Below are 26,085 nucleotides of genomic sequence, written 5' to 3' on the forward strand. Positions count from 1 at the left end.
TTCTGCAGTGAGCGACATCAGACTGTTTCCACAATGAATGTCACTCCCTTTATTTTGGAAAAGTGAAATGGTATTCACATTCCGACTGGTTTCAGTTGATTTGTGAGAGATCGTTAAAGGATCAATCTCCGGTTAAGACGGCCTTTTTCTCTCTCTTTGTTGGCCGAATCCAAAATGAAATTGGAGCTGGACTAATCAGGCAAGAAATCAGGAATCACTTTTGCAAACAAAATACGGCCGAAATCTGGAACTCTCTCATCCCAAATGATGATGATTGTGGCTCAATTCATAATTTGAAATCTGATATTGATACATCGTTTTTCGATTCGGGTACCAAGGAATATGAGTCCAAGGCGGAGAAACAGAGATGAATTGCAGATCAACTCATGATCTAATTGAATGGGGCAGCAGGTTCGAGGGGCTGAATGGCCTTCTCTTGTCCCGATGTTCCGATACTGCTCAGCGCGGGGCTGGACGAATGGTAAAAGACATCACACGAGCTCCAGAATGAAAAAACGGGTGTTCAGAAGCAGATACCCTGAGATTGTGGAACGAACTGAACTCCTGCAGCAAAGCCAACAGCTGTCTCTCTGCAATAATAGGATGCGAAGAATTTCAGCACTCGGCACGGCAAGCGCAGTCGGGAGAGCATGAGACTCTTAATGTCAGGGTCGTGGGTTCGAGCCCCACGTTGAGCGATTTGTGTTCTACTTTTCACACTGTGTGATAAAAGTTTCAAAGTGCAACCTCTTGTCTCCAGATTCGAACCAGACACAACCCTGAGCTGCGTGAAAGGAAACCGTGAGCGTTGCCAAATATCCACTCCCTCCCGATTCGACCTCCTCGTTCCCTCCACATGGGACACGGACATGTTATCGGTTCAATCGGATTCACTTTTTGCTGTTATTAAAAATGTTGATGGTCTGAAAATGTAATATTTAGGAGATGCCAACTCTGGAACAATTCGCCTCTCTGAGACCTCCTGATCTCCCCTTACCCTATTTGATTCTCCCTGCGCTCCTTATCATCGCTGATACGCTCTGTCTCTTACCTTCTCCGATACCCTCAGAGAGTCCATGATCCACTTTGTACCTTGTCAGCGCCATTCACCTGCTCTGATACCTATTGATTGCCCCTGACACAGATGCGCCCTGAGCCGCCTTACACTCTCCCATACTCGGCAGTCCTTCCCCTCTCTCAGATCTTAAAACACTCTCTGATGCCATCTGACTGCCCGCTCTCCTCTTTGAGCCCCCTTGCACTCTCTGATGCCATCTGATAGTACCTTCCCCTCTCTGAGATGCCCTTGCCACAATGGATCGCCACTAAGAAGCGATTAGACGCCCTGAGGCCTTCTCAGAAGCAATTACCGTCCCTGCTATGAAAGTGCGGTGTAACTTCACAGGTGGATCTACCGGTCTGTGTTCAGGATGAGATCAAGAGGTTGATCGGTCGCTGCTGCTTCCGCCTCTGAGAGCTCTATCGGCGGTCGGTACCGATCTTCCTCCCACAAACTGGGTGTGGATGTATGAGTGCGCTGTTGATTTATAAACTTTGGTAGTTTAAGTATGACAACGATGTTGATATATGAACTGTGGGTGTATCTCTACGAGTACGATGTTTATATATGAATTGTGGAATGAACAGGAGGGGCAATTCCTCCTGGGGTTATATTTTCTTCCACGACAATAACACAAAGTAATCGTTGGATATAGAGCCGAAATAGCTCAGTTGGGAGAGCGTTAGACTGAAGATCTGAAGGTCCTTGGTTCAATCCCGAGTTTCGGCAGTTTTTGTTTGTTGACTTTCTTCTTCCTTGCTTCGATTCTCGGATTTATTTGCAGTGAAATTTAATTCCCGCCACTGAAGGATTGGGGATTGAATAGAGAGACATCAAGGATGGGAATTATTTATATCGTTTGTACTTGGCTGTTATTTCACTGTTACCTTCTGCCTTTTTCTCTTGGTTTTGTCTCTCTCGGTGCCAGGTGACTATTTGATTTGTCCGAAACTGTTCCATTTTCCACATCTCGGGCCGGTCAGACCCGCTCTGTCTGTCTGTTGCTGCTGATGATCATTAATGGGAACAGGCCGCGAGTTAAACGTTTATCTGCAAATTGGAGAAAGACAAATCAAAAGAAAGACGTGTTTATCCTGCCCAGGGGCAAAGTTACAACGGATGTAATTCAAAAACGGTCCCCGTGAATTATTCTGTTGATTTTCTTTTTAAAGCTTCGATTTCAAAAGTTACAAAAACGCGAAATAAATAAAGTAAATTACAAGAATCGAGTCCGTGATCATTATGTTACAGTATACTCTTTGCAAACGAGTTAACCGGCCGTACCAACGGCACATTAGGCTGTTTAATTAATTTTTGTACCTGCAGCGATTTCTGTACTTGGACCCCTAAATTTCTCTGCTCCTCCACAGCACCGAGTTTCTCACCATTTAGAAAATACTCTGATTTATCTTTCTTAGATTTAAAGTGTATGACCTCGGTCTTCCCCACATTGAACACTATTTGCCACAATTTTGTCCATACACTTAATCTATCAATTCCCACTTTTCAATTTCCTGCGATCATCTGCGTTTCTTCCTGCGTCACCAGAAGGCTGCATGTTCAAAACACGGGGTAACCGTTGCCTTTAGAGCTGATAGGATTCTGTATCGTTCCGGAATGAATGTTTCATCTGCTTTTTCTCAATAAACAGAACCTTGCTCTAAATTCTGGTTTTCTGGTTCTCAAATTTCAGCAAATCGTTTCATTTTGCCCTCGACTTTTGATCTTGTGCTGCGTCTGAAACTTTTGCAAAGACGGAGAAGAAGTCCCCAAATCGCCCCACGTGTATCTCAAACGCTTTGGGAAGAAGTTCTGTGTAAACAATCAGGAATTTCAAGCACCTCAATGACCTGCACTTTAATTGAATGACTTTTTTTCGCCATTGGAATCGACGAGAAATCGCTGTCGGCTTTCATCTCACTGAAGTGCAGAGTGTGGCCGCCTTGTATCGGTCAATGTGTTAGTGACGAGTTTGGGTTAAGCAAGGGTCGCGTTTATTTCTGAAATCTCACCAAGCACCGGGAAAAAGAAACTTAGAATCAAACTGTCCCTGTAAGTGATGAATTGAAGGGAATATCGCTCCAAACAGATCTGGACAATGTGCAGCGCAGCCGCACAGGAGTTACAAATCCACCCTCTCGCCACTCGGCAATCGCATGAACTGAACTTTACTCTGGCCCGTGTCACCGCGCTGAAATCGAGTCTTTCACCGCCACATTTTTTCTTAACATAATAATTACTGGTTTAAGAGTGAAAATTGTCGTCCACTTCACTGTAAGTGCAAGAGACAACTTTGTAGACACCGTGTAGTGTCACAGACCTGCTGGTTTGTCCTGCTCATTTCATCTCATCTCATTTTCCGCAAACCTGAATATTACTGGAACAGAGAATGGCGAATCACAGCTCAAAAATCAATCCTCTCTTCCACGAGCGGACTGAGTCTTTCAACATACAGGTGTTTAATGGCAAGGTGAGTTTAATTTTCAGAAATAATACAGCACAGATTTTGACTCGTGCAAGCTGCACACATTTTATTTTGGAAAAGTTAACTGATTGGAAGAAAGCTGTTACATTGAGTGCGGCAACCTGAAGCGTCAGCTCGATGAATTAGTCCTTGAACATTTGCAAGTTCTGTTTCTGTGGCGCAATTGGTTAGCGCGTTTCGCTGCGAACTGAAAAGTTGGTCGTGAGAGGACACGAAGGCAACCTTTTACCTTAACATTCATTGTCTCGCAAATTCTTGGGTTCGAATGTGTGTCTTGTCTGCCAGAAAATGTACCGCAAGCATTGCCAGCTGAGTGCGTCTGATTTTCCACCATTTATTCTGCGGTTGGATAACAGGCATATGAAAAATATCCAAAAAAACGAGGTTGGCTTGAACGAAGTCGGAATACTTCTTGACAGAGAAGGTTCGAAGGTTGCAAGCGAGCTCCTTCACACTGACATGGATATTTCTGCAGTGAGCGACATCAGACTGTTTCCACAATGAATGTCACTTCCTTTATTTTGGAAAAGTGAAATGGTATTCACATTCCGACTGGTTTCAGTTGATTTGTGAGAGATCGCTAAAGGATCAATCTCCGGTGAAGACGGCCTTTTTCTCTCTCTCTGTTGGCCGAATCCAAAATGAAATTGGAGCTGGACTAATCATGCAAGAAATCAGGAATCACTTAAGCAAACAAAATACGGCCGAAAGCTGGAACTCTCTCATCCCAAAGGATGTGGATTGTGGTTCAATTCATAATTTGAAGTCAGATATTGACAGATCGTTTTTCGATTCGGGGACCAAGGAATATGAGTCCAAGACGGAGAAACAGAGATGAATTGCAGATCAACTCATGATCCAATTGAATGGGGCAGCAGGTTCGAGGTGCTGAATGGCCTTCTCTTGTCCCGATGTTCCGATACTGCTCAGCGCGGAGCTGGACGAATGGTAAAATACATCAGACTAACCCCAGAATGAAAAAACGGGTGTTCAGAAGTCGATACCCTGAGATTGTGGAACGAACTGAATTCCTGCAGCAAAGCCAACAGTTGTCTCTCTTCAATGATAAGATGGGAAGAATTTCAGCAGTCGGCCCGGCTAGCTCAGTCGATAGAGCATGTGACTCTTAATCTCAGGGTCGTGGGTTCGAGCCCCACGTTTGGCGATTTTCTTCTACTTTTCACACTCGGTGATAAAATTTTTAAAGTGCAACCTCTTGTCTCCAAATTCGAAACAGGCACAACCCTGAGCTGTGTGAAAGGAAACCGTGAGCGTTGCCAAATATCCACTCCCTATCGATTCTACCTTCTCGTTCCCTCCACATGGGACACGGACAGGTTATCGGTTCAATTGGATTCACTTTTTGTTGTTATTAAAAATGTTGAAGGTCAGAAAATGTAATATTTAGGAGATGCCAACGCTGGAACAATTCGCCTCTCTGATACCTCCTGATCCCCCCTTACCCTATTTGATTCTCCCTGTGCTCCTTATCATCGCTGATACGCTCTGTCTCTTACCTTCTCCGATACCCTCAGAGAGTCCATGATTCACTTTGAACCTTGTCAGCGCCATTCACCTGCTCTGATACCTATTGATTGCCCCTTACACAGATGCGCCCTGAGCCGCCTTACACTCTCCCATACTCGGCAGTCCTTCCCCTCTCTCAGATCTTAATACACTCTCTGATGCCATCTGACTTCCCGCTCTCCTCTTTGAGCCCCCTTACACTCTCTGATGCCCTCTGATAGTACCTTGCCCTCTCTGAGATGCCCTTGCCACAATGGATCGCCACTAAGAAGCGATTAGACGCCCTGAGGCCTTCTCAGAAGCAATTACCGTCCCTGCTATCAAAGTGTCAAAGTGCGGTGTAACTTCACAGGTGGATCTGCCGGTCTGTGTTAAGGATGAGATCAAGAGTTTGATCGGTCGCTGCTGCTTCCGCCTCTGAGAGCTCTATCGGCGGTCGGGACCGATCTTCCTCCCACAAACTGGGTGTGGATGTATGAGTGCGCTGTTGATTTATAAACTTTGGTAGTTTACGTATGACAACGATGTTTATATATGAATTGTGGGAGCATCTCTACGAGTACGATGTTTATATATGAATTGTGGAATGAACAGGAGGGGCAATTCCTCCTGGGGTTATATTTTCTTCCACGACAATAATACAAAGTAATCGTTGGGTACAGAGCCGAAATAGCTCAGTTGGGAGAGCGTTAGACTGAAGATCTGAAGGTCCTTGGTTCAATCCCGAGTTTCGGCAGTTTTTGTTTGTTTACTTTCTTCTTCCTTGCTTCGATTCTCGGATTGATTTGCAGTGAAATTTAATTCCCGCCACTGAAGGATTGGGGATTGAATAGAGAGACATCAAGGATGGGAATTATTTATATCGTTTGTATTTGGCTGTTATTTCACTGTTACCTTCTGCCTTTTTCTCTTGGTTTTGTCTCTCTCGGTGCCAGGTGACTATTTGATTTGTCCCAAACTGATGCATTTTCCACATCTCGGGGCGGTCAGACCCGCTCTGTCTGTCTGTTGCTGCTGATGATCATTAATGGGAACAGGCCGCGAGTTAAACGTTTATCTGCAAATTGGAGAAAGACAAATAAAAGGAAAGACGTGTTTATCCTGTCCAGGGGCAAAGTAACAACGGATGGAATTCAAAAAACGGTCCCCGTGAATTTTTCTGTGGATTTTCTTTGCAAAGCTTCGATTTCAAAAGTTACAAAAACGCGAAATAAATAAAGTAAATTACAAGAATCGAGTCCGTGATCATTATGTTACAGTATACTCTTTGCAAACGAGTTAACCGGCCGTACCAACGGTAAATTAGGCTGTTTAATTAATTTTTGTGCCTGCAGCGACCCCGAAATCTCTCTGCTCCTCCACAGCACCGAGTTTCTCACCATTTAGAAAATACTCTGATTTATCTTTCTTAGATTTAAAGTGTATGACCTCGGTCTCCCCCACATTGAACTCTATTTGCCACAGTTTTGTCCACAAACTTAATCTATCAATTCCCACTTTTCAATTTCCTGCTACCATCTGCGTGACTTCCAGCGTCACCAGAAGGCTGCGTGTTCAAAACACGGGGTAACCGTTGCCTTTAGAGCTGATAGGATTCTGTATCGTTCCGGAATGAATGTTTCATCTGCTTTTTCTCAATGAACAGAACCTTGCTCTAAATTCTGGTTCTCTGGTTCTCAAATTTCAGCAAATCGTTTCATTTTGCCCTCGACTTTTGATCTTGTGCTGCGGATGAAACTTTTGCAAAGAGGGAGAAGAAGTCCCCAAATCGCCCCACGTGTATCTCAAACGCTTTGGGAAGAAGTTCTGTGTAAACAATCAGGAATTTGAAGGCACCTCAATGACCTGCACTTTCATTGAATGAGTTTTTTTCGCCATTGGAATCGACGAGAAATCGCTGTCGGCTTTCATCTCACTGAAGTGGAGAGTGTGGCCGCCTTGTATCGGTCAACGTGTCAGTGACGAGTTTGGGTTAAGCACGGGTCGCGTTTATTTCTGAAATCTCACCAAGCACCGGGGAAAAGAAACTTAGAATCAAACTGTCCCTGTAAGTGATGAATTGAAGTGAATATCGCTCCAAACAGATCTGGACAATGCGCAGCGCAGACGCACAGGAGTTCCAAATCCACCCTCTCGCCACTCGGCAATCGCATTAACTGAACTTTGCTCTGGCCCGTGTCACCGCGCTGAAATCGAGTCTTTCTCGGCCACATTTTTTCTTAGCATAATAATTACTGGTTTAAGAGTGAAAATTGTCGTCCACTTCACTGTAAGTGCAAGAGACAACTTTGTAGACACCGTGTAGTGTCACAGACCTGCTGGTTTGTCCTGCTCATTTCATCTCATCTCATTTTCCGCAAACCTGAATATTACTGGAACAGAGAATGGCGAATCACAGCTCAAAAATCAATCCTCTCTTCCACGAGCGGACTGAGTCTTTCAACATACAGGTGTTTAATGGCAAGGTGAGTTTAATTTTCAGAAATAATACAGCACAGATTTTGACTCGTGCAAGCTGCACACATTTTATTTTGGAAAAGTAAACTGATTGGAAGAAAGCTGTTACATTGAGTGCGGCAACCTGAAGCGTCAGCTCGATGAATTAGTCCTTGAACATTTGCAAGTTCTGTTTCTGTGGCGCAATTGGTTAGCGCGTTTCGCTGCGAACTGAAAAGTTGGTCGTGAGAGGACACGAAGGCAACCTTTTACCTTAACATTCATTGTCTCGCAAATTCTTGGGTTCGAATGTGTGTCTTGTCTGCCAGAAAATGTACCGCAAGCATTGCCAGCTGAGTGCGTCTGATTTTCCACCATTTATTCTGCGGTTGGATAACAGGCATATGAAAAATATCCAAAAAAACGAGGTTGGCTTGAACGAAGTCGGAATACTTCTTGACAGAGAAGGTTCGAAGGTTGCAAGCGAGCTCCTTCACACTGACATGGATATTTCTGCAGTGAGCGACATCAGACTGTTTCCACAATGAATGTCACTCCCTTTATTTTGGAAAAGTGAAATGTTATTCACATTCCGACTGGCTTCAGTTGATTTGTGAGAGATCGCTAAAGGATCAATCTCCGGTGAAGACGGCCTTTATCTCTCTCTCTGGTGGCCGAATCCAAAATGAAATTGGAGCTGGACTAATCATGCAAGAAATCAGGAATCACTTTCGCAAACAAAATACGGCCGAAAGCTGGAACTCTCTCATCCCAAAGGATGTGGATTGTGGTTCAATTCATAATTTGAAGTCTGATATTGATAGATCGTTTTTCGATTCGGGTACCAAGGAATATGAGTCCAAGACGGAGAAACAGACATGAATTGCAGATCAACTCATGATCTAATTGAATGGGGCAGCAGGTTCGAGGGGCTGAATGGCCTTCTCTTGTCCCGATGTTCCTGTACTGCTCAGCGCGGGGCTGGACGAATGGTAAAAGACATCAGGCGAACTCCAGAATGAAAAAAACGGGTGTTCAGAAGTCGATGCCCTGAGATTGTGGAACGAACTGAACTCCTGCAGAAAAGCCAACAGCTGTCTCTCTACAATAATAAGATGGGAAGAATTTCAGCAGTCGGCCCGTTAGCTCAGTCAGGAGAGCATGAGACTCTTAATCTCAGGGTTCGAGCCCCACGTTGGGCGATTTGTGTTCTACTTTTCACACTCGGTGAGAAAATTTTTAAAGTGCAACCTCTTGTCTCCAGATTCGAAACAGGCACAACCCTGAGCTGTGTGAAAGGAAACCGTGAGCGTTGCCAAATATCCACTCCCTCCCGATTCTACCTTCTCGTTCCCTCCACATGGGACACGGACAGGTTATCGGTTCAATTGGATTCACTTTTTGTTGTTATTAAAAATGTTGAAGGTCAGAAAATGTAATATTTAGGAGATGCCAACTCTGGAACAATTCGCCTCTCTGATACCTCTTGATCCCCCCTTACCCTATTTGATTCTCCCTGAGCTCCTTATCATCGCTGATACGCTCTGTCTCTTACCTTCTCCGATACCCTCAGAGAGTCCATGATCCACTTTGAACCTTGTCAGCGATCTTTACCTGCTCTGATACCCACTGAGTGCCCCTCACACAGATGCGCCCTGAACCCCCTTGCACTCTCCCATACTCGGCAGTCCTTCCCCTCTCTCAGATCTTAAGACACTCTCTGATGCCATCTGACGGTCGCTTCCTCTCTATGAGCCTCCTTACACTCTCTGATGCATTCTGACTGTCCCTTCCTCTCTCTGAGATCCCCTTGGCCCAATGGATCGCCACGATGAAGCCATTAGGCTCCCTGATACCTTCTCAGATCCCATTACCCTCCCTGATACATTAGTGCGATGTAATTTCACAGGTGGATCTTCCGGTCTGTCTTAAGGATGAGATCCAGAGTTTGTTCGGTCGCTGCTACTTCCGCCTCTCCCACTCTGAGAGCTCGATTGGCGGTCGGTACCGATCTTCCTCCTATAAACTGGGTGTGGATGTATGAGTGCGCTGGTGATTTATAAACTGTGGGAGTTTATATGTGAAAGCGATGTTAAGACATGAACTGCAGGTGTGTATATCTGAGTGCGATGTTAATATATGTGAACTGTGGGTGCGTATATGAGTGCGGTGTTTATATATGAACTGTGGGGTTTTATATATGACTGACTGCGATGTTTAATTATGAACTGTGGTTGGGTATATATGATTGCGATGTTTAAATATGAACTCTGGTTGGGTATATATGAAGTGCGGTAATGAACAGGAAGAGCAAGGCGTCGCGGGGGTTATATTTTCTTGCAGGACAATGAGGCAAAGTTGCATTTGCTGTGGGGTCAAAATCGCTGAGTTGGAATTGCGTTAAACTGAAGATCTAAAGGTTGTTCATTCAATCCCGGGTTTCGGCAGTTTTTGGTTATTTAGTTTCTTCTTCTTTGGGTCGATTCTCGCATTTATTTACAGTGAAGTTTGATTCCCGCCACTGAAGGATTTGGAACGGAATAGAGAGACATCAAGGATGGAAAATATTTCTATCGACTTGATATAGTTTTTGTTTCTCTATTCCCCTCTATCTTTTTCTCTTGGTTTTGTCTCTCTCGGTGCCGGGTGATTATTTGATTTGATTCACGTGTCCAAAGCCGATGCCTTTTCTCCATCTCGGGGCGGTCAGACCCGCTCTGTCTGTCTGCTGCTGCTGATGATCATTAATGCGAACAGGCCGCGAGTTAAACGTTTCTCTGCAAACCTGAGAATGACAAATAAAAAGAAAGACGTGTTTCTCCGGCCCAGGGGTAAAGTTACAATGGATGTTATTCAAAAAACTGTCCCCGTCACTTCGTCTGAGGCCCCATTTGTGAAGCTTGGTTTTAAAATCATATAAACCCGAATCAAAGCCCCTTATCAGCTCATACAGGAATCAAACCGCGATCGTGATATTATGGCAGGTCGAAGCAAGCTAACGAACCGTTGCTGACATCCCATTAACGATTTTCAATCGTTTTTGTACCTATAGTGGTTGGTTGCGGTTTCTGTACACGGACCCCGAAATCTCTCTGAACCTCCACAGTTCCCAGCTTCTCACCATTGAGAAAATACTCTCATTTATCTTTCTTAGATTTAAATGAATGACCTCGCTCTCCCCCACATTGAACTCTATTTGCCGCAGTTTGGGCCACTCACTGAATCTGTCAATTCACACTTTTCAACTTCTTGCTTCTATCTTCATTACTTATTGCTCCCCCAGAAGGCTGCGTGTTCAAATTCCGCCGGGGTAACAGTTGCTTTTTGAGCTGATAGGATTCTGGATCTTTCCAAAATAAATGTTTTTTTGCTTTTTCTCAACAAACAGAACCTTGCTCTAAAGTTTGATTACTTTGTTCCCCGGTTTAAGGGAGGTGTCTCATTTTGCACTCGACTTTTGATCTTGAACTGCGGTTGAAACTTTCGCAAAGAGGGAAAAGTCCCCAAATCGCTTGAGCGGAATCTCAAACGCTTTGGGAAGAAGTTCAGTGCGAACAATCAGGAATTTAAAGGTACCTCAATGACCTGCACTTTCTTTGAATGAGTTTTCTTCGACATTACATTCAACCGTGAAATCGGCCTCGGCTTTCATCTAACTGAAGTGAAGAGTGTGGCCGCCTTGTATCTGTCAGCGTGTAAGTGACGAGTTTGGGGTCAGTATGGCTCGCGTTCCATTTTGAAATCTCACCAAGCACCAGAAAAAAGAAACTTAGAATCCAACTGTCCCTGTCAGTGATGAATTGAAGTGAATATCGCTCGAAGCAGATCTGGACAATGTGCAGTGCAGCCTCACGGGAGTTCCAAATCCACCCTCGCACCACTCGGCAATCAGAGAAACTTAACTTTACTCTGGCCCAGTGGCACCGCGCTGAAATCAAGTCTTTCTCGGCCACATATTTTCCTAACATCAGAGTTACTGGTTTAAGAGTGAAAACTGCCGTCCGCTTCACTGTAAGTGCAAGAGACAACTTTGTAGACACCGTGTAGTGTCACAGACCTGCTCGTTGGACCTGCTCATTTCATCTCATCTGATTACCTGCAAACCGAATCATTACTGGAATAGAAAATGGTGAATCACAGCTCGAAAAATCAATCCTCTCTACTACTGGGTGACCGAGTCTTCCAACATACAGGCATTTAGGGACAAGGGGAGTTTGATGTTCAGAAATAAGACGGCAACGATTTTCACTCGTGCAAGCTGCACACCCTTTATTTTGGAAAAGTAAACTGATGGCAAGACAGCTGTTTCATTGATCGTTGCAAGCTGAATTAGCTCGGTGAATTAGTGGTTCAGAAGGGCAAACGTCGTGTCTCTGTGGCGCAATTGGTCAGCGCGTCTGGCTATTAACTGAAAAGTTGGTGGTTTGAGCCCACCCGCGGATGACAGAGAGCTTTCATCTTAACATTCGTTGTTTCGCATTTCCCGGTTTCGAATGTGTGTTCTGTTTGTATGAAAATGCACCGTAAACATTGCCAGTTGAGCGCGGCTGATCTTCCACCATTTAATCTGCGGCCGGATAACAGGCATTTGAGGTCCAGTTTTGAGCTTCCAGATCTGTTCGCACAACACGCTGATTGGTGTTCTCAGTGCGAAGACGGGACTTGGTCTCCACGGGGACTGTGCGGTGGTCACTCCCACCAATACTGTCATGTACAGATGCATTTCCGACAGGTAGATTTGTGAGGACGAAGTCAAGTAATTTTCCCCCTCGTGTTGGTTCGCTCACCATCTGTTGCAGGCCCAGTCTGGCAGCTTTGCACTTCAGGACTCGGCCAGTGGTCGTGCTACCGAGCCAATCTTGGTGATGGACATTGAAGTCCCCCACTCCGAGCACCTTCTGTGGCCCTTGCTACCCTCAGCGCTTTCTCCAAGTGGTGCTCAACATGGAGGAGGACTGATTCATCAGTGGGGGAGGGCGGTTGGTGGTAATCAGCAGGAGGTTTCCTTGTTCATGTTTGACCTGATGCCATGAGATTTGCATTTGGTCCAGAGTCAATGTTGAGGACTGCCAGGGCCATTCCCTCCTGACTGTATATCACTGCACCGCCACCTCTGGTTTGTCTGTCCTGCCAGTGGGACAGCACATACCCAGGGATTGTGATGGAAGAGTCACAGACCTCTGCTGAAAGGCATGATTCTGTGAGTATGGCTATGTCAGGCTGTTGCTTGACTGCTCTCCCAATTTTGGCACTGGTCCCCAGATTTTAGTGAGGAGGACTTTGCAGGGTCAACTGGGCTTGGGTGCCTTTTTCATGTCCAGTTTTATTCTGAGTATGACTTTTTTTAAACGAGTTTTTACAACTGAATGGCTTGCTAGGCCATTTCAGAGGGTAATTACGAATCAACCACATTGCTGTGGGCCTGAAGTCACATCATAGGCCAACCGGGTAAGGACGGCAGGTTTCCTTCTCTGAAGGACATTAGTGAACCAGATGGGTTTTATTTATGACAATCCGGTCGTTTCATTGCCACCATTACTGATAGTCGTATTTTAATTCCAGATTTTAATTAATGAATTGAATTTAAATTCCCCAGCTGCCGTGGCAGAATTTGAACTTATGACACGTAGATTATTCGTCCAGGCCTGCTAGATTACAAGTTCAGTAACATAACCACTAATGCTCCCGTACTGTATCTGGACAATAACATATTGATTTGACTCTGTTTATTAATTAGTATTTTTAAAAAAACGCATTCCAAACGGGTCACACTGAGATGGGGCCTATTTTTTTTATCAACTATTAAAGGTGACGTTGGGTCCAAGAAATAAAAGCGACTAAAAAAGCAAAATAGAAACTAATAATGTGATGTGGTTCCAGTTTCTTTTAATTCTGTGATGAAGAAATAAAGGTGTCAAGGGGGAAAAAAGCAACAATTTCAATGCAACCAAACAAAAAGTCCGGGGGCGAATTGTGGAGCTGTCGTTGGACCCAGTCTCACCTTTTTTTTTCTTCTTTTCTTGTCGTTGGACCAAGTCTCACCTTTTTTCTTCCATTAAAAACAGGCCCATCTCCGTGTGAGCCGTGCGAATGCTGGTTTATGTTCCGGAGCCCGTGGGCCTCGGACTGTGCCTCAGGCTGATTGGAACAGACAATTACTGCCAGTTAACAGCGCTGCGATAAAAAGAGGGAGTCGGTTTTCTACTCTCACTTACCTGGGAGGGTTTGTTTGTTATAATGGAGGGTTCGGGGATTCTTGGTTTGTTACTTGTTGTAATCTGTTCAGCTCAGCCGCCCTCTCTCCTTTTCCCCGCCGATAAATGTTGGCTGTCTCCCAAAAACCGCAAAGACTGCGGATTTCCGGGAATTGAAGCCAGTGAGTGTGTGCAGAGAGGCTGCTGCTTTGATGCGGGGAACCGGGATGCACCGCCGTGTTTCTATTCACTGGACAGTCTTCCAGGTGGGTGTATTCTCAGTCCGTTTATATTCTGGGCCAGGACTTTCCAGGTTCACCCGCAATCTAGCTGTACTCGGGGTTTCCCTGGAGAGTTTCCTCTTTCTCCTTCCTGTCCTACAACGTCAGTTGGAATTTCAAACCTTTCCAGTCCGGAGAGTGGAAATGGTGGTGTGATTGAGTCTCTAATCCGGCAAAGTATAATTGATTGTGGGATTGGGGGCTGGTAATCAGAAACAGAAAGGGAAATAGTTAATCGGGCTTTGACACAATATCTGCAGTTAGAATCATTCCACCGTTGCTCGGTGACTTGGGACTCACACTGGTTGAATTCTGCCCTGTGTAATTGTCCAGGTAGTTGGGGGAGGGAGGGGCAGAGTGAATGAGCCCCGGCCCCTGTTGCCACTGACCATTTGAATTTGATATTTAATTTCTATCGGAGATGCGAGCAATTTAAATCCAAGCAGCGTGGTGACGAGCTGTAATTAGTCAACTGGTTTCCGTTAGACAGATAATGGGACGGGTTAGAAACTGAAACATGGATGGGGCTTGTCCCCTTCCCTGTAACGGTTCCCTTGACCCTCCCCGTGGGTCAACTAACCGCCTTTCATTGACTCTCTTGCAGTCTGCACCAAGGATGGGCAGGTCCTCATCGCTATCTCCAAGGATTTGACGCTGCCTCCTGTAAACCTGACAACGGTCCATCTGAAGGAGGGAGACGGAGCTGAGTGCAGTCCGACCGTGGCCTCTGCAGACACTGTGCTCTTTCAGTTCGCAGTCACTGAATGTGGTGCTACTCAGCGGGTAGGTATTGCGGGCTGGGAGTCCCATCAATGGCTCAGTTCGGGACTGATGGTCTTCTGTCTCTTGTAGCTGGACGGCGTGAACATCCTGTATGAAACGGATGTGTTGGGTGAGTTTGAGATTTTGGATGGCTCTTTGGGATCGGTGACCCGGGACAGCCCTTTCAGGTGAGAATAGGAGCACATTCAGCGGGTAGAGACAGTGAGGACCTGAATTCTCCAGCCGTGTCCGTTCTCTTGCAGGCTCCATGTCCAGTGCAGTTACAGGGGAAGCCAGGAGTCTGATCTGCAGGTGAAGCCCAGAGTTTACACCCTTTCTCCACCACTGCCTGCCACTGAGGCCGGGATCCTGCTTCTGGAGCTGAGAATAGCGAGAGGTAACGAGTGCTCGCTGATAGTCGTGTCCAAATTCAGGCTCTCTCTCCAAATAGTGCCCGCCCTTCATCTTTCTCTTTCCAGATGGTGGCTACCGGAGCTGGTACGTGGCCAGTGACTACCCGATCCTGAGTGTGCTCCGGGACCCCGTGTTTGTGGAGGTTCGTGTTCTGAATCGGAACGATCCGTCCCTTGTGCTGGTGCTCAATGACTGCTGGGCGACCCCCACCCCAGAGCCGTATTCGGGGATCCGATGGGACCTCCTGGTGGAGAGGTAAGGGAGCGAGTGAGGGGGCTTGAGGCAGATTTGGGAGGGGGCGACATGGGCGGGGATTAATACAGAAGTCATTACTTCAGTCCGGGTTAGTGATTGGGGAAATATTCCTTCGAAGTTGATATTTTGTTCCAGACGCTGGTATAATTGGTTTCATGTAAACCTATAATCGTGTGACTCACTGTCTCTGTTCCAGGTGCCCCTTTGCTGGTGATAACTACAAAACCCGCCTCCTTCCGGTAAACGCTGATTCCCATTTGCGGTTCCCAACTCACCATAATCGTTTTGTAGTCAGCACGTTCGCTTTCTGGGACCGAGTTTCGGGCCGGGCTCTGACCGGGGAGGTGAGTTTCCTTCAGTGCTTCTTTCCCGGTCACTTGTTCCCTGGGTGTTAAGTGAGCAGGCCCCTGTTGGTCAGTTGACTGTAGAAGCATTAATCTCCGGACTGGGAGCTGTGGGATTGACCATACTGCACTGTCGCTTTGCAGGTTTATTTCCACTGCAGTGCTGAGGTTTGCTACCCTTCCACTCGAGAGAACTGCACGGCTCCCTGCAGCCCCAGTAAGTACCTGCAATCTGACTAGAAACTAAACCCTGATGGGGAGGGGTGGGTGTGGGTCATCTGAACACGGGGCTCCCTCAGCAAGAGGCCGAACACTGGGCACAGGAGGAGTGTCCTGAATCTGGCGGTTCTGGGAACTTTCCCAGTTGCATTCGGTGCAGGTTTCCATTTAGAATGGCAATCTAGGGCAGCGGTTCTGAGCACACCTTGCACCAGGTCAGTAATTGTGAAGGACGCTCTGTTCCTTGAAATGGGATGAATGAAGTATTTCTGGTTCCTTGCTAATTGCCCGGATGCTGAGCTGCCCTACTTGCCGACCGCTGAAAAGCAGAATCCTCCCATTGTTGGCACGGGTGTGTTCCGCATCCGGTTCGGAATAGTCCACCCTTGGCACTGGAGAACATTTTATCAGCATCTAATTGTCGTCTTTCTGACACCGGGAATTCAGGGTGCAACTGAAAAGATGTCCCGGGGCCGGACACCTGGCCAATTTGAAGGTCCCCTGAAACTGCGGGTCAAAGTAATGCATCAAACAGTGTCTCCTTCACAGGAGACCAGACTGGCCATTGTAGCAGCAGCAATTGCAAACTGCTCAGTTGGTGCGTCCTTCTGAGAATCGGTTTGGTGAGAACCAGATGCAATTATAGCCGGAATTCTAAACTCTGTCCGGTACCCAGGGCCCTGATGTTTTTTGCATGAGGCCATCTGATTCAGGATTTGCAGACAACTGAAGATTTAATTATTCAACATCAACTCTTGTCTCTTGTTCTCCTTCGCCCCCAGAGAGGCGAAGAAGCGTCGATAACCGCTCTGGGGCCTTGGTGACCGCTGATGGACCCATCCTTTTCTTGGAAGGTGAGGAGAGATTGGCTGCTCGGATCCACCAGGATGAGAAAGGTAAACAGGGAGCTTCCACCTGTCTCTCGTGATGGAGTAACTGGTGCCCATCTAATCCTGGCTTCTCTCCACAGATGCTGCTGTTGATTCGACCTCCCTTGTTCCTGGATTAGCGGTTGGGGTAGCACTGCTCTCCGTGGCCCTGTTGGTCGGGACTGTTGCTTTGTGGAAAATGGAGCAGGGCCGCAGGGTGGGCTCCGAGTGCAGCTCTATGGAACTGTAGATGTGTCTGTTGGATAATAAACTCCTGTTATAGACGATTGCTGGTCTCGTTATCTTTCAAATGCTAGCTGGATTGTACTGTTTGCAGTGAGTTAACTTGGTACCTGGTTTGAGAATTGTTTTTGCAGCATCCCACGGCTGCAGCAAACAATTCCAGCCCCCAACGATTCGCATTGAGATCCAGGGCAAAGCTGTGGTGGGTTTGTAGCAAAATATTGTCGGTCAGGAATGACTGGTTCACTTGCCTCTAACACTGGTCCTGGGCACATGTCTCCGGAATTGGCTCTTCCCTGACTGCATCGATTGACCAATTTGCCAAGCCTGGCGAGTGTTGGGCTCTCCTCGCATGACCACTGGCTACTGGTCTCTCCGGCTATCGGAACAGGAGAATAGACCAGATGAATGTGTGGCTGCAGGGATGGTGTCGGAGGGAGGGATTTAAATTCATGGGACGATGGGACCGTTCTTTAAAGGTGGGACCTGTACAAGTGGGATGGGTTACACCGGAGCCGCAACAGGACCGATGTCCTCGCAGGGGAGTTTGCTCGTGCTGTTGGGGAAGGTTTAAACTGGAATGGCAGGGGGATGGGAACCTGAGCAGGGAGACAGGAGGGGAAAACAAGGATAGAAACAAGACCAAGGGAGGAAGCAATAGTGGCAGGCGGAGAAAACCAGAGCAAAAAAACAAATAGGGCCATAGTGCAAAAGAAATACTAGTTAACTAGCAATCTTCAAGAACAGTCTGAAGGCATTGTCTTAATGTGTGGAGCATTTGCAATAAGGTCGATGCATTAACAGCACAGAGATTAATGGGTATGAAAAAGTTACGATTAGGGAGACATGGCTGCAGGGTGACCAAGGATAGGAACTGAACATCCAGGGGTAGTCAATATTTAGGAAGGACAGGCAAAAAGTGAAATGATGTGAGGTAGCGTTGTTAGTAAAGGAGGAAATCAACGCAATAGTGAGGAAGGATATTGGCTCAGAAAATCACGATATGGAATCTGTATGGGTGGAGCTAAAATACCAAGGGGCAGAAAACGGTGGGGGTTGTCTATTGCCCCCCAAAGAGTAGTGATGTAGGAGAGGGCATTAAACAGGAAATAGGAGACGCATGCAAGAAGGGTACAACTGTAATCACGCTGACTTAATTTAACATGTAGTTTGATCAAACCAAATTAGCAATAATACTGTGGGGAAGGAATTCCTGGAGTGCACATGATTGATTTCTAGACCAATACATTGAGGAACCAAATAGAGAACAGGCGATCCTAGATTGGGTATTGTGCGATGAGAATGGATTGATTAACAATCTTTTGCGGGCTCCCTTAGAGATGAGCGACCATAACATGATAGAATTCCTTATTTCAGATGGAGAGTGAAGTAGTTGAATCCGAAACTGGGGTCCTGAATCTAAATGCAGGAAATTATGCAAGTGTGAGTTGGCTAGGATGGATTGGGGAACTTCACAAAGGGATGACGGTGGATAGGCAATGGCTAATATTTAAAGAACATATGCAGGAATTACAACAATTATTGATTCCTGTCTGGCACAAAAATAAAACAGGAATGGTGGCTTACAAAAGAAATTAGGGATAGTATTTATCCAAAGAGGAGACATATAAAATTGCTAGAAAAAGCAACAAGCCTGAGGATTGGAAGCAGTTTAAAATTCAGCAAAGGAGGACAGAGATTGACTAAGAGGGAAAAATTAGAGTATGAGAGTAAACTAGCAGGAACATAAAAAACTGACTGTAAAAGTTTCTCTAAATGTCAAGAGTAAAAGATTAGTGAAGACAATTAAAAACATACTTTGGTTCTGTTCTCAAAGTAGGACACAAACAACCTTCCAGAAATGTGAGGAACCAAGTTTCTACTGAAGGAAACCAGTATTACTTTTAAAGAAAAAATGCTTGGGAAATTAATGGAGTTAAAGGCTGACACATCCCCAGGGCCTGATAATCTACATCCCAGAGTACCAAACGAAGTGGCCCTGGAAAGAGTGCATGCATTGGTGATCATCTTCCAAAATTCTATACTCTGGCACAATTCCTACAGATTGGAGGGTTGCAAATGTAACCGCACTTTTTTTTAAAAAAAAGAGGGGGAGAAAAAACAGGGAATTAAAGACCAGTTAGCCTCACATCAGTGGTGGGGAAAATGCTCGAGTCTATTTTAAAAGATGTGATAACAGAACAATTAGAAGGCATTAATGGGATTTGATAAAGTCAGCATAGGTTTATGAAAGGGAAATCATGCTTAACAAATCTACTGGAGTTTTTTGAGGATGTAACTAGTAGATTAGATAGGTGAGATCCAGTGGATGTGGGAAACATGGATTTTCAGAAGGCCTTTGATATGGTCCCACAGAAGAGGACCGTGTGCAAAATTAAAGCACATGGGATTCGGGGAATAGACTGGCCTGGATTGAGAATTGGTTGACAGACTGGAAAGAGTGGGAATAAACTGGTCTTTTCCCGGGTGGCAGGCAGTGACGAGTGGGGCACGGCAGGGGTCAGTGCTTGGGACCCCAGCTGTTCACAATATATGTCAATGATTTGGATGAGGGAACGGAACGGAATGTAACATTTCCAAGTTTGCAGACGACGCAAAGCTGGGGTGGAATGCGAGCTGTGAGGAGGATGCAAAGAGGGTCCAATGTGATTTCGACAAGTTGGGTGAGTGGGCAAGAACATGGCAGATGCAGTATAACGTGGATAAATGTGAGGTTATCTACTTTTTTTTGCAAAACAGAAAGGCAGTTTATTATCTGAATGGTGATAGATTGGGAAAATGGGGAGGTGCAACGAGACCTGGGTGTCCTTGTACACCAGTCGCTGAAAGCGAGCATTCAGATGCAGCAAGCAGTTAGGAAGGCGAATGGTATGTTGGCGTTCATTGCAAGAGGATTTGAGTACAGGAACAGGGAATGTCTTACTGCAGTTGTACGGGGCCTTGGTGAGACCCCATCTGGAGTATTGTGTGCAGTTTTGGTCTCCTTATCTGAGGAAAGATGTCATTGCCATGGAGGGAGTGCAACGAAGGTTTTGCAGACTTGTTCCGAGGATGGCAGGACTGACGTATGAGGAGAGATTGGGTCGACCAGGCCTATATTCGCTCGAGTTTAGAAGAATGAAGGGTGATCTCATCGAAACATATAAAATTCTAACAGGACGAGACAGACTAGATGCAGGGAGGATGTTCCCGGTGGCTGGGGAGTCCAGAACCAGGGGTCACAGTCTCAGGATACGGGGTATGTCATTTAGAACCGAGATGAGGAGAAATGTATTCACTCAGTGGGTGGTGAACCTGTGGAATTCACTACCACAGAAGGCAGTGGAGGCCAAGTCATTAGACTTATTCAATAAGCAGATAGATATATTTCTTAATGCTCAAGGGATATGGGGAAAAAGCGGGAACAGGGTACAGAACTAGACGATCAGCCATGATCATTTTGAATGGCAGAGCTGAATGATCCACTCTTGCTTTCATTTTCTATGAAATTGACAAAGATAAAACAGTCTAAACCCCCAACAGAATGTGTAGCACAGATATTAATGAGGAAGTGAGAAGCGTGCCCGTGAATTGGCTCCGTGGCTTAGTTGTTAAAGAACTCCGGTCACAGATTCAACTCCCCGTGGTGCTTTTGTGGAATTTATGATGTTTAGTGAATTTGACCAGCAAAAGCATCGTGCGGTGTTTGTACTTTGTTCGGGGTCCAATACGGAACTGCTCAGAATATCTCTTCAAAATGCCCTTTTATTTTGCAGACAGACCCCTCAGAGAATGTGAGCGTAACACGTTAATGTAAGGACACGTTCTTGTTTCTGGGCTCGTTGAGGTCGGGGTATAATTCTCGATTCGAGGTCCATATCCCGTAGAATCCCCAATTTAGCCCTTGACTTTTTATCTTTAGTGGCGGTTCAGACTTTTGCAAATAGGGAAAAGAAATCCCCAAATCACTCTACCTCAATCTCAAACGCTTTCTGAAGAAGTTCATTTCAAACAATCAGGACCTTAAAGGCACCTCAATGACTTCCACTTTCATTGAACGAGCTTTGCTTGCAATTGCATTCGACCTTGAAACCGCTCTGGCCTTTCATCTCACTGAAGCAGAGTGTGGCCGCTTTGTATCTGTGAGCATGTCACTGACGAGGTTCGCTTTAACATTGGTCTCTATCAATTTTTAAAATTTCACCAAGCCTCAAGGAAAAGAAACAGAGAATCGACCTGTCCCTGTAAGTGATGAATTGAAGGGATTGGTGCTCCAAGCAGATCTGAAAAGTGCGCAGTGCAGGCGCTCAGTCATTCCAAATCCACCCTCTCGCCACTCGGCGATCTCATTGACTGAGCTTTACACTGGTCTTGTGTCACCGCGCTGAAATCGAACACGTTTCTCTGAACTTCACAGTTGCTGTTTCCGGAGTGAAGACCAGCTCGTTGGTTGAAGCTTGCAGGAGTAAAAATCCAGTCATTTTGGAGAAGTAAACTGACAGTAGACAACTGTTATATTGGTGGCTGCAATCTCATAGTTTCGCTCAGTGAATTGCTGGTTTAGCAGGTGACCTCTTTGCATGTTTCGGTGGTGCTCTCATTTAGCGAGAAAGTTTGATGGTTCGAACCGTTATTTATTTTTTCTCTAAGGATTCATCGCCTCAAAGTTCCAGGGTTTCAATCTGTGTTTGGTTTGTAACAAAATGTACCGTGATCATAGCCGGCTGAGCAGGGCTGATATTCCACCACTGAAACTGCGGTCGGAAATCAGGCACATCAATCATATAAAGGAATGGAACATTGGCTTCACGGATATCACAACTGATAACCCATTTCTTTTAAGCGGGTTTACTTTAAATCAGTTAACGCCTGCTTTAAATGGTAGACTCAGGACTGTCAAACAAACATAGAATAATTACCACAGTCATTTTTAGACTGGACGCCGCACGGTGACTTTGCTGTCAGTGACGAGCGACGGGAAAGACCAAAGTGCCATTTGCCCCTCTCACTGTGGCCGTGAAGGACTGTGTCCAGGCTGAAGTTCTGTTCCCACCGGATGATCCTCCCCCCAGATTGTGCTTTCTGAGCTCCAGTCAGGTGATGCTAAACACTCAGGTGGGAAAGACCAAAATCGACAACAAGGTGTTTAAAACATAGCTGATTTATTTAACATATCCAGAATCTTAAACTCCAGCCCAGTTATAGCGGTTATTAACATCTGCAGAAACAAACCCCAAATGTCAGAATGAATATGGTTCAGTCCTGGATGGGATTAACAGCAGAATCCAACCCCTGCAGTCACTTGTGAACTCGCTGGTGTCTCAGCACGTGTGATGACTGAACGAATCCCTTCACACACTTAGAATCATAGAAAGTTACAGAACAGAAGGAAGCCATTTGGCCTATCGTGTCTGTGACGGCCGAAAAAGAGCTATCCAACTTAATCGCACTTTCCAACACTTGGTCATAGCCCTGTAGGTTACGGCACTTCAAATGCACATCTAAGTACTTTTTAAATGAGTTGAGGTTTTCTGCCTCGACCACCCTTTCAGACAGTGAGTTCCAGACCCCTAACATCCTGTCCGCTTCTGTGTATCCTGTTACTTTTTCACTGCTGTCCGGAAGTCTATGAACAACTCCCACCAAAGTCTTGCATTCTATTCTGTTACTCATTTCCACGCAAAGCCTTTCTACTGCGTGCTCACCTTTACTGATATGTCTTCTTTCTCATGCAGTAATAGTATCCATCCTCAATATCGCTACTCCACCGCCTTTTCCAATGTCCCTATCCTTTCTAAACGGCTTATAACTTGAAATATTTATCTCCCAGTAATGCCCAGTTTGGAGCCAGGTCTCAGTGATGAGCACTAAGTCATGCACTATAAGCTCAATTTACGCTTCTAATTCCCTTATTTTATTTCTTATGCTACGGGCATTAGTGTATAGAACATTTAATTGGGCATTAGAACTTGTCCTACCCTTATGCCCTGATGTTGTGTTTAACATACTTGGTCAATAAGGTTGGTGAGCTGCAGACACAAGTGGTAACATGGGATTATGTTATAGTGTCAATAATGGAGACCTGTCTCAAACAAGCGGAGGAGTGGCCACTTACATATTCCTGGCTACAACGTATTCAGGAAAGGCAGGGGATAAAAGTTGGGGGGGGGGGGGTGTGGGCCAGGCACTATTGATCAAAAATACTGTTACAGCTGTAGAAAGGGTCGCCATGCTTAAGGGTTCAAAGGCAGAATCTATTTGTTTAGAATTAAGGAACAATTGAGGAGCTATTACGCTGCTGGATGCAGACTATAGGGGGCCAACAAGTGGGAAGGAGATGGAGGAGCAAATTGGCAGCAAATTGCAGAAAGATGCAATAATTTTAGAGCATTGATAAAAGGGAACTTCATTTATCCGAATATAGACTGGGAAAGAGCAGTGCAAATGTCAAAGAGGGCGAGCAATTCCTGAAATGTGTCCAAGAGAACTTTCTTAATCTGTATGTTTTCAGCCCAACGAGGAAGGAAGCAGTGCTGGATTTATTTAGGGGAATGAAGTGGGGCAAGTGGAGCATGATTCAGTGGGAGAGCATTTGCAGCAGGTTTAGTATAGTTATGGAAAATGCAAGGAAATATCAAGCATGAAAATACTGAACTGGTAAGAGCGAATTTCAGCGAGTTGAAAAGTGATCGGGTCCAGGTGGATTGGAATCAAAGATTGGCAGGTAAAACAGTAAATGAGCAATGGGAGGCTTTGAGTGAGGAGATAGTTCGGGTCACATTCTTACTCGGGGAAAGGTTGGGCATGCAAAACTAGAGCTCCCTGGATGACAACAGAATATTTGAGACAGCATTTTGTACATTCTGAACACCAATGTCCGGACAGGTGTGCCCGTGGTTATCAACCACAACCTCGTCACCTCCACGCTGACAGATAAAAAGCGGCCACATTCTGCTTCAGTGAGATGAAATCCGAGAGCGGTTTCAAGGTCAATTGCAATTGCAAGTAGAATGCATTCAGAGGACGTGAGATTATTGAGATACCTCCAAACACCCTGCCAGTTTGAACAGCAGCTCAAGATCAAAAGTCGGGGGGGGGGGGGAATGAGGGGTTGTCCGGGATTTGAACCCGGGATCTCTCACATAATTCAAACAACAAACCCGAAGCGAGAATCATACCCCTCAACCAACGAGCCTGCTGAGCAAAAAAAAAAAACAAGCAGTAGTTTCTGAGTATCAGCGGCCACTTTCCCCAAATCTCATTCAAAGTTCCGTTAATAAAAATGTGTCCGTACATTAGTGAAGAATCATAAAGCCAATTTCTTCACTGTTGGGTTTTGTTTAGGGCTCCTGACGCTGATAAAGATGATTGGGGACAGTTGATGAGTTAATGGTTGTAAGGGCGCAGATACTCCGGTGCAACGGTGCAGATACTCGGATGTGAGGATTTGTTGCCGCGACTGAAATGCGGCTTCGAACTGTTGTTATTATCCAAGGCAGCGCTGCAGGATCCTTTCATGATCTCTCACAAATCAACTGAAACCGTTCGGAATGTGAATACAATTTTGCGTTTCCAAAATAAAAGGGAGTGACATTCATTGTGGAAACAGTCTGGTGTCGGTCACTGCAGAAATATCGATGTCAGACCTTGTCTGTCAAGAAGAATTCAGATTTCGGCGAAGCCAATCACAGGTGAAATGATGGAAGATCGGCCGCACTCAGCTGGCCATCGAAACCGGGCATTTGTTTTGCAGCCAAAACAAACATCGGAACCAGGAAATGCGAGACCATGAAGATAAAAGTTTCCCTACCGTCCCTGGGTGGGATCGAACCACCAACCTTTCGGTTAACAGCCGAACGCGCTAACCGATTGCGCCACAGAGACAGCACACGTTTGCTGTTGAACTACTGATTCAACGAACGAAAAATTCAGGTTGCAGCGATCAAAATAAATTCTCTCTGCTATCAGTTTACTTTTCCAAAATAAAGTGTGTGAAGTTTGCACGACCGAAAATCTGTGCTCTATTATTCCTGAACATTAAACTCACCTTGCCATTAAACACCTGTATGTTGGAAGACTCCTTCCCCTCGTGGTCGAGAGGATTGATTTCTCGAGCTGTGATTCGCCATTCTCTATTCCAGTAATATTCAGGTTTGCTGAAAATGAGATGAGATGAAATGAGCAGGTCCGACGAGCAGGTCTGTGACACGACTCGGTGTTTACAAAGATGTCTCTTGCACTTACAGTGAAGCGGACGGCAGTTTTCACTCTTAAACCAGTAACCATGATGTTCAGAAAAAGTGTGGCCGAGACATACTCGATTTCAGCGCGGTGACACTGGGTCAGAGTAAAGTTCAGTTCATGCGATTGCCGAGTGGCGAGAAGGTGGATTTGGAACTCCTGTGCGGCTGCACTGCGAGTTGTCCAGATCTGCTTGGAACGATTTTCACTTCAATTCATCACTGACAGGTATAAATTGATACCAAGTTTCTTTTTCCCTGCTGCTTGGTGAGATTTCAAAAGTTGTAAACGACCCATACCGACCCCAAACTCGTCACTTCCACTCTGACAGATGTAACGCGGTCACACTCTTCACTTCAGTGAGATGAAAGCCGGGAGCGATTTCACGGTCGAATGCAATGGCGAACAAAACTCATTCCAAGAAAATGCAGGTCATTGAGGTGCCTTTAAATTCCTGATTGTTTGAACTGAGCTTCTTCCCAAAGCGTTTGAGATGCAGGTGGAGCGACTTGGGGACTTCTTTTCCCTCTTTGCAAACGTTTCAACCGCAGTTCAAGATCAAAAGTCGAGGGCGGAATGAGACGCCTTCCTGAAATTTGAGAACCAGGGAAGCAGACTTTACAGCAAGGTTCTGTTTATTGAGAAAAAGCAGATAAAATATTCATCCCGGAACGATACAGAATCTGATCAGCTCGAAAAGTAACGGTTACCCCGTGATTTGAACACGCAGCCTTCTGGTGACGCAAAATGTCATG

General features: G+C 45.6%; 1 protein-coding gene and 4 non-coding genes across 5 annotated transcripts; 4 read left to right on the plus strand and 1 right to left on the minus strand.

The window, feature by feature from the left end:
- The first annotated feature begins 1,716 nt into the window (after window positions 1-1,716).
- On the plus strand, window positions 1,717-1,789 carry trnaf-gaa (transfer RNA phenylalanine (anticodon GAA)). Its single transcript has one exon. It is a non-coding gene; the product is annotated as a tRNA-Phe (tRNA).
- Window positions 1,790-4,637: 2,848 nt separating this feature from the next.
- On the plus strand, window positions 4,638-4,710 carry trnak-cuu (transfer RNA lysine (anticodon CUU)). The gene has a single exon. It is a non-coding gene; the product is annotated as a tRNA-Lys (tRNA).
- Window positions 4,711-5,735: 1,025 nt separating this feature from the next.
- On the plus strand, window positions 5,736-5,808 carry trnaf-gaa (transfer RNA phenylalanine (anticodon GAA)). The gene has a single exon. It is a non-coding gene; the product is annotated as a tRNA-Phe (tRNA).
- Window positions 5,809-13,728: 7,920 nt separating this feature from the next.
- LOC137318782 (zona pellucida sperm-binding protein 4-like) lies at window positions 13,729-17,127 on the plus strand. The gene is made up of 9 exons (XM_067981433.1): window positions 13,729-13,968; window positions 14,588-14,766; window positions 14,836-14,933; window positions 15,009-15,142; window positions 15,225-15,414; window positions 15,611-15,758; window positions 15,903-15,975; window positions 16,760-16,873; window positions 16,948-17,127. The coding sequence occupies exons 1-9, from the start codon at window positions 13,746-13,748 to the stop codon at window positions 17,094-17,096; spliced, it is 1,308 nt and encodes a 435-aa protein (XP_067837534.1). The 5' UTR covers window positions 13,729-13,745; the 3' UTR covers window positions 17,097-17,127.
- A 7,772-nt stretch (window positions 17,128-24,899) lies between these two features.
- On the minus strand, window positions 24,900-24,973 carry trnan-guu (transfer RNA asparagine (anticodon GUU)). The gene has a single exon. It is a non-coding gene; the product is annotated as a tRNA-Asn (tRNA).
- Between the last annotated feature and the right edge of the window lie 1,112 nt (window positions 24,974-26,085).

The sequence above is a fragment of the Heptranchias perlo genome, unplaced genomic scaffold (genome assembly GCF_035084215.1).
Source record: "Heptranchias perlo isolate sHepPer1 unplaced genomic scaffold, sHepPer1.hap1 HAP1_SCAFFOLD_73, whole genome shotgun sequence".
Lineage (NCBI taxonomy): Eukaryota > Metazoa > Chordata > Chondrichthyes > Hexanchiformes > Hexanchidae > Heptranchias > Heptranchias perlo.

Bases quoted from the DNA above. Each gene is read 5' to 3' on its own strand.
- LOC137318782 (XM_067981433.1), top strand. From the start codon at position 13,746: ATGGAGGGTTCGGGGATTCTTGGTTTGTTACTTGTTGTAATCTGTTCA. The intron at 14,767-14,835 runs GTAGGTATTGCG...TGTCTCTTGTAG, and splicing joins AATGTGGTGCTACTCAGCGG to CTGGACGGCGTGAACATCCT. The intron at 15,415-15,610 runs GTAAGGGAGCGA...TCTCTGTTCCAG, and splicing joins TGGGACCTCCTGGTGGAGAG to GTGCCCCTTTGCTGGTGATA.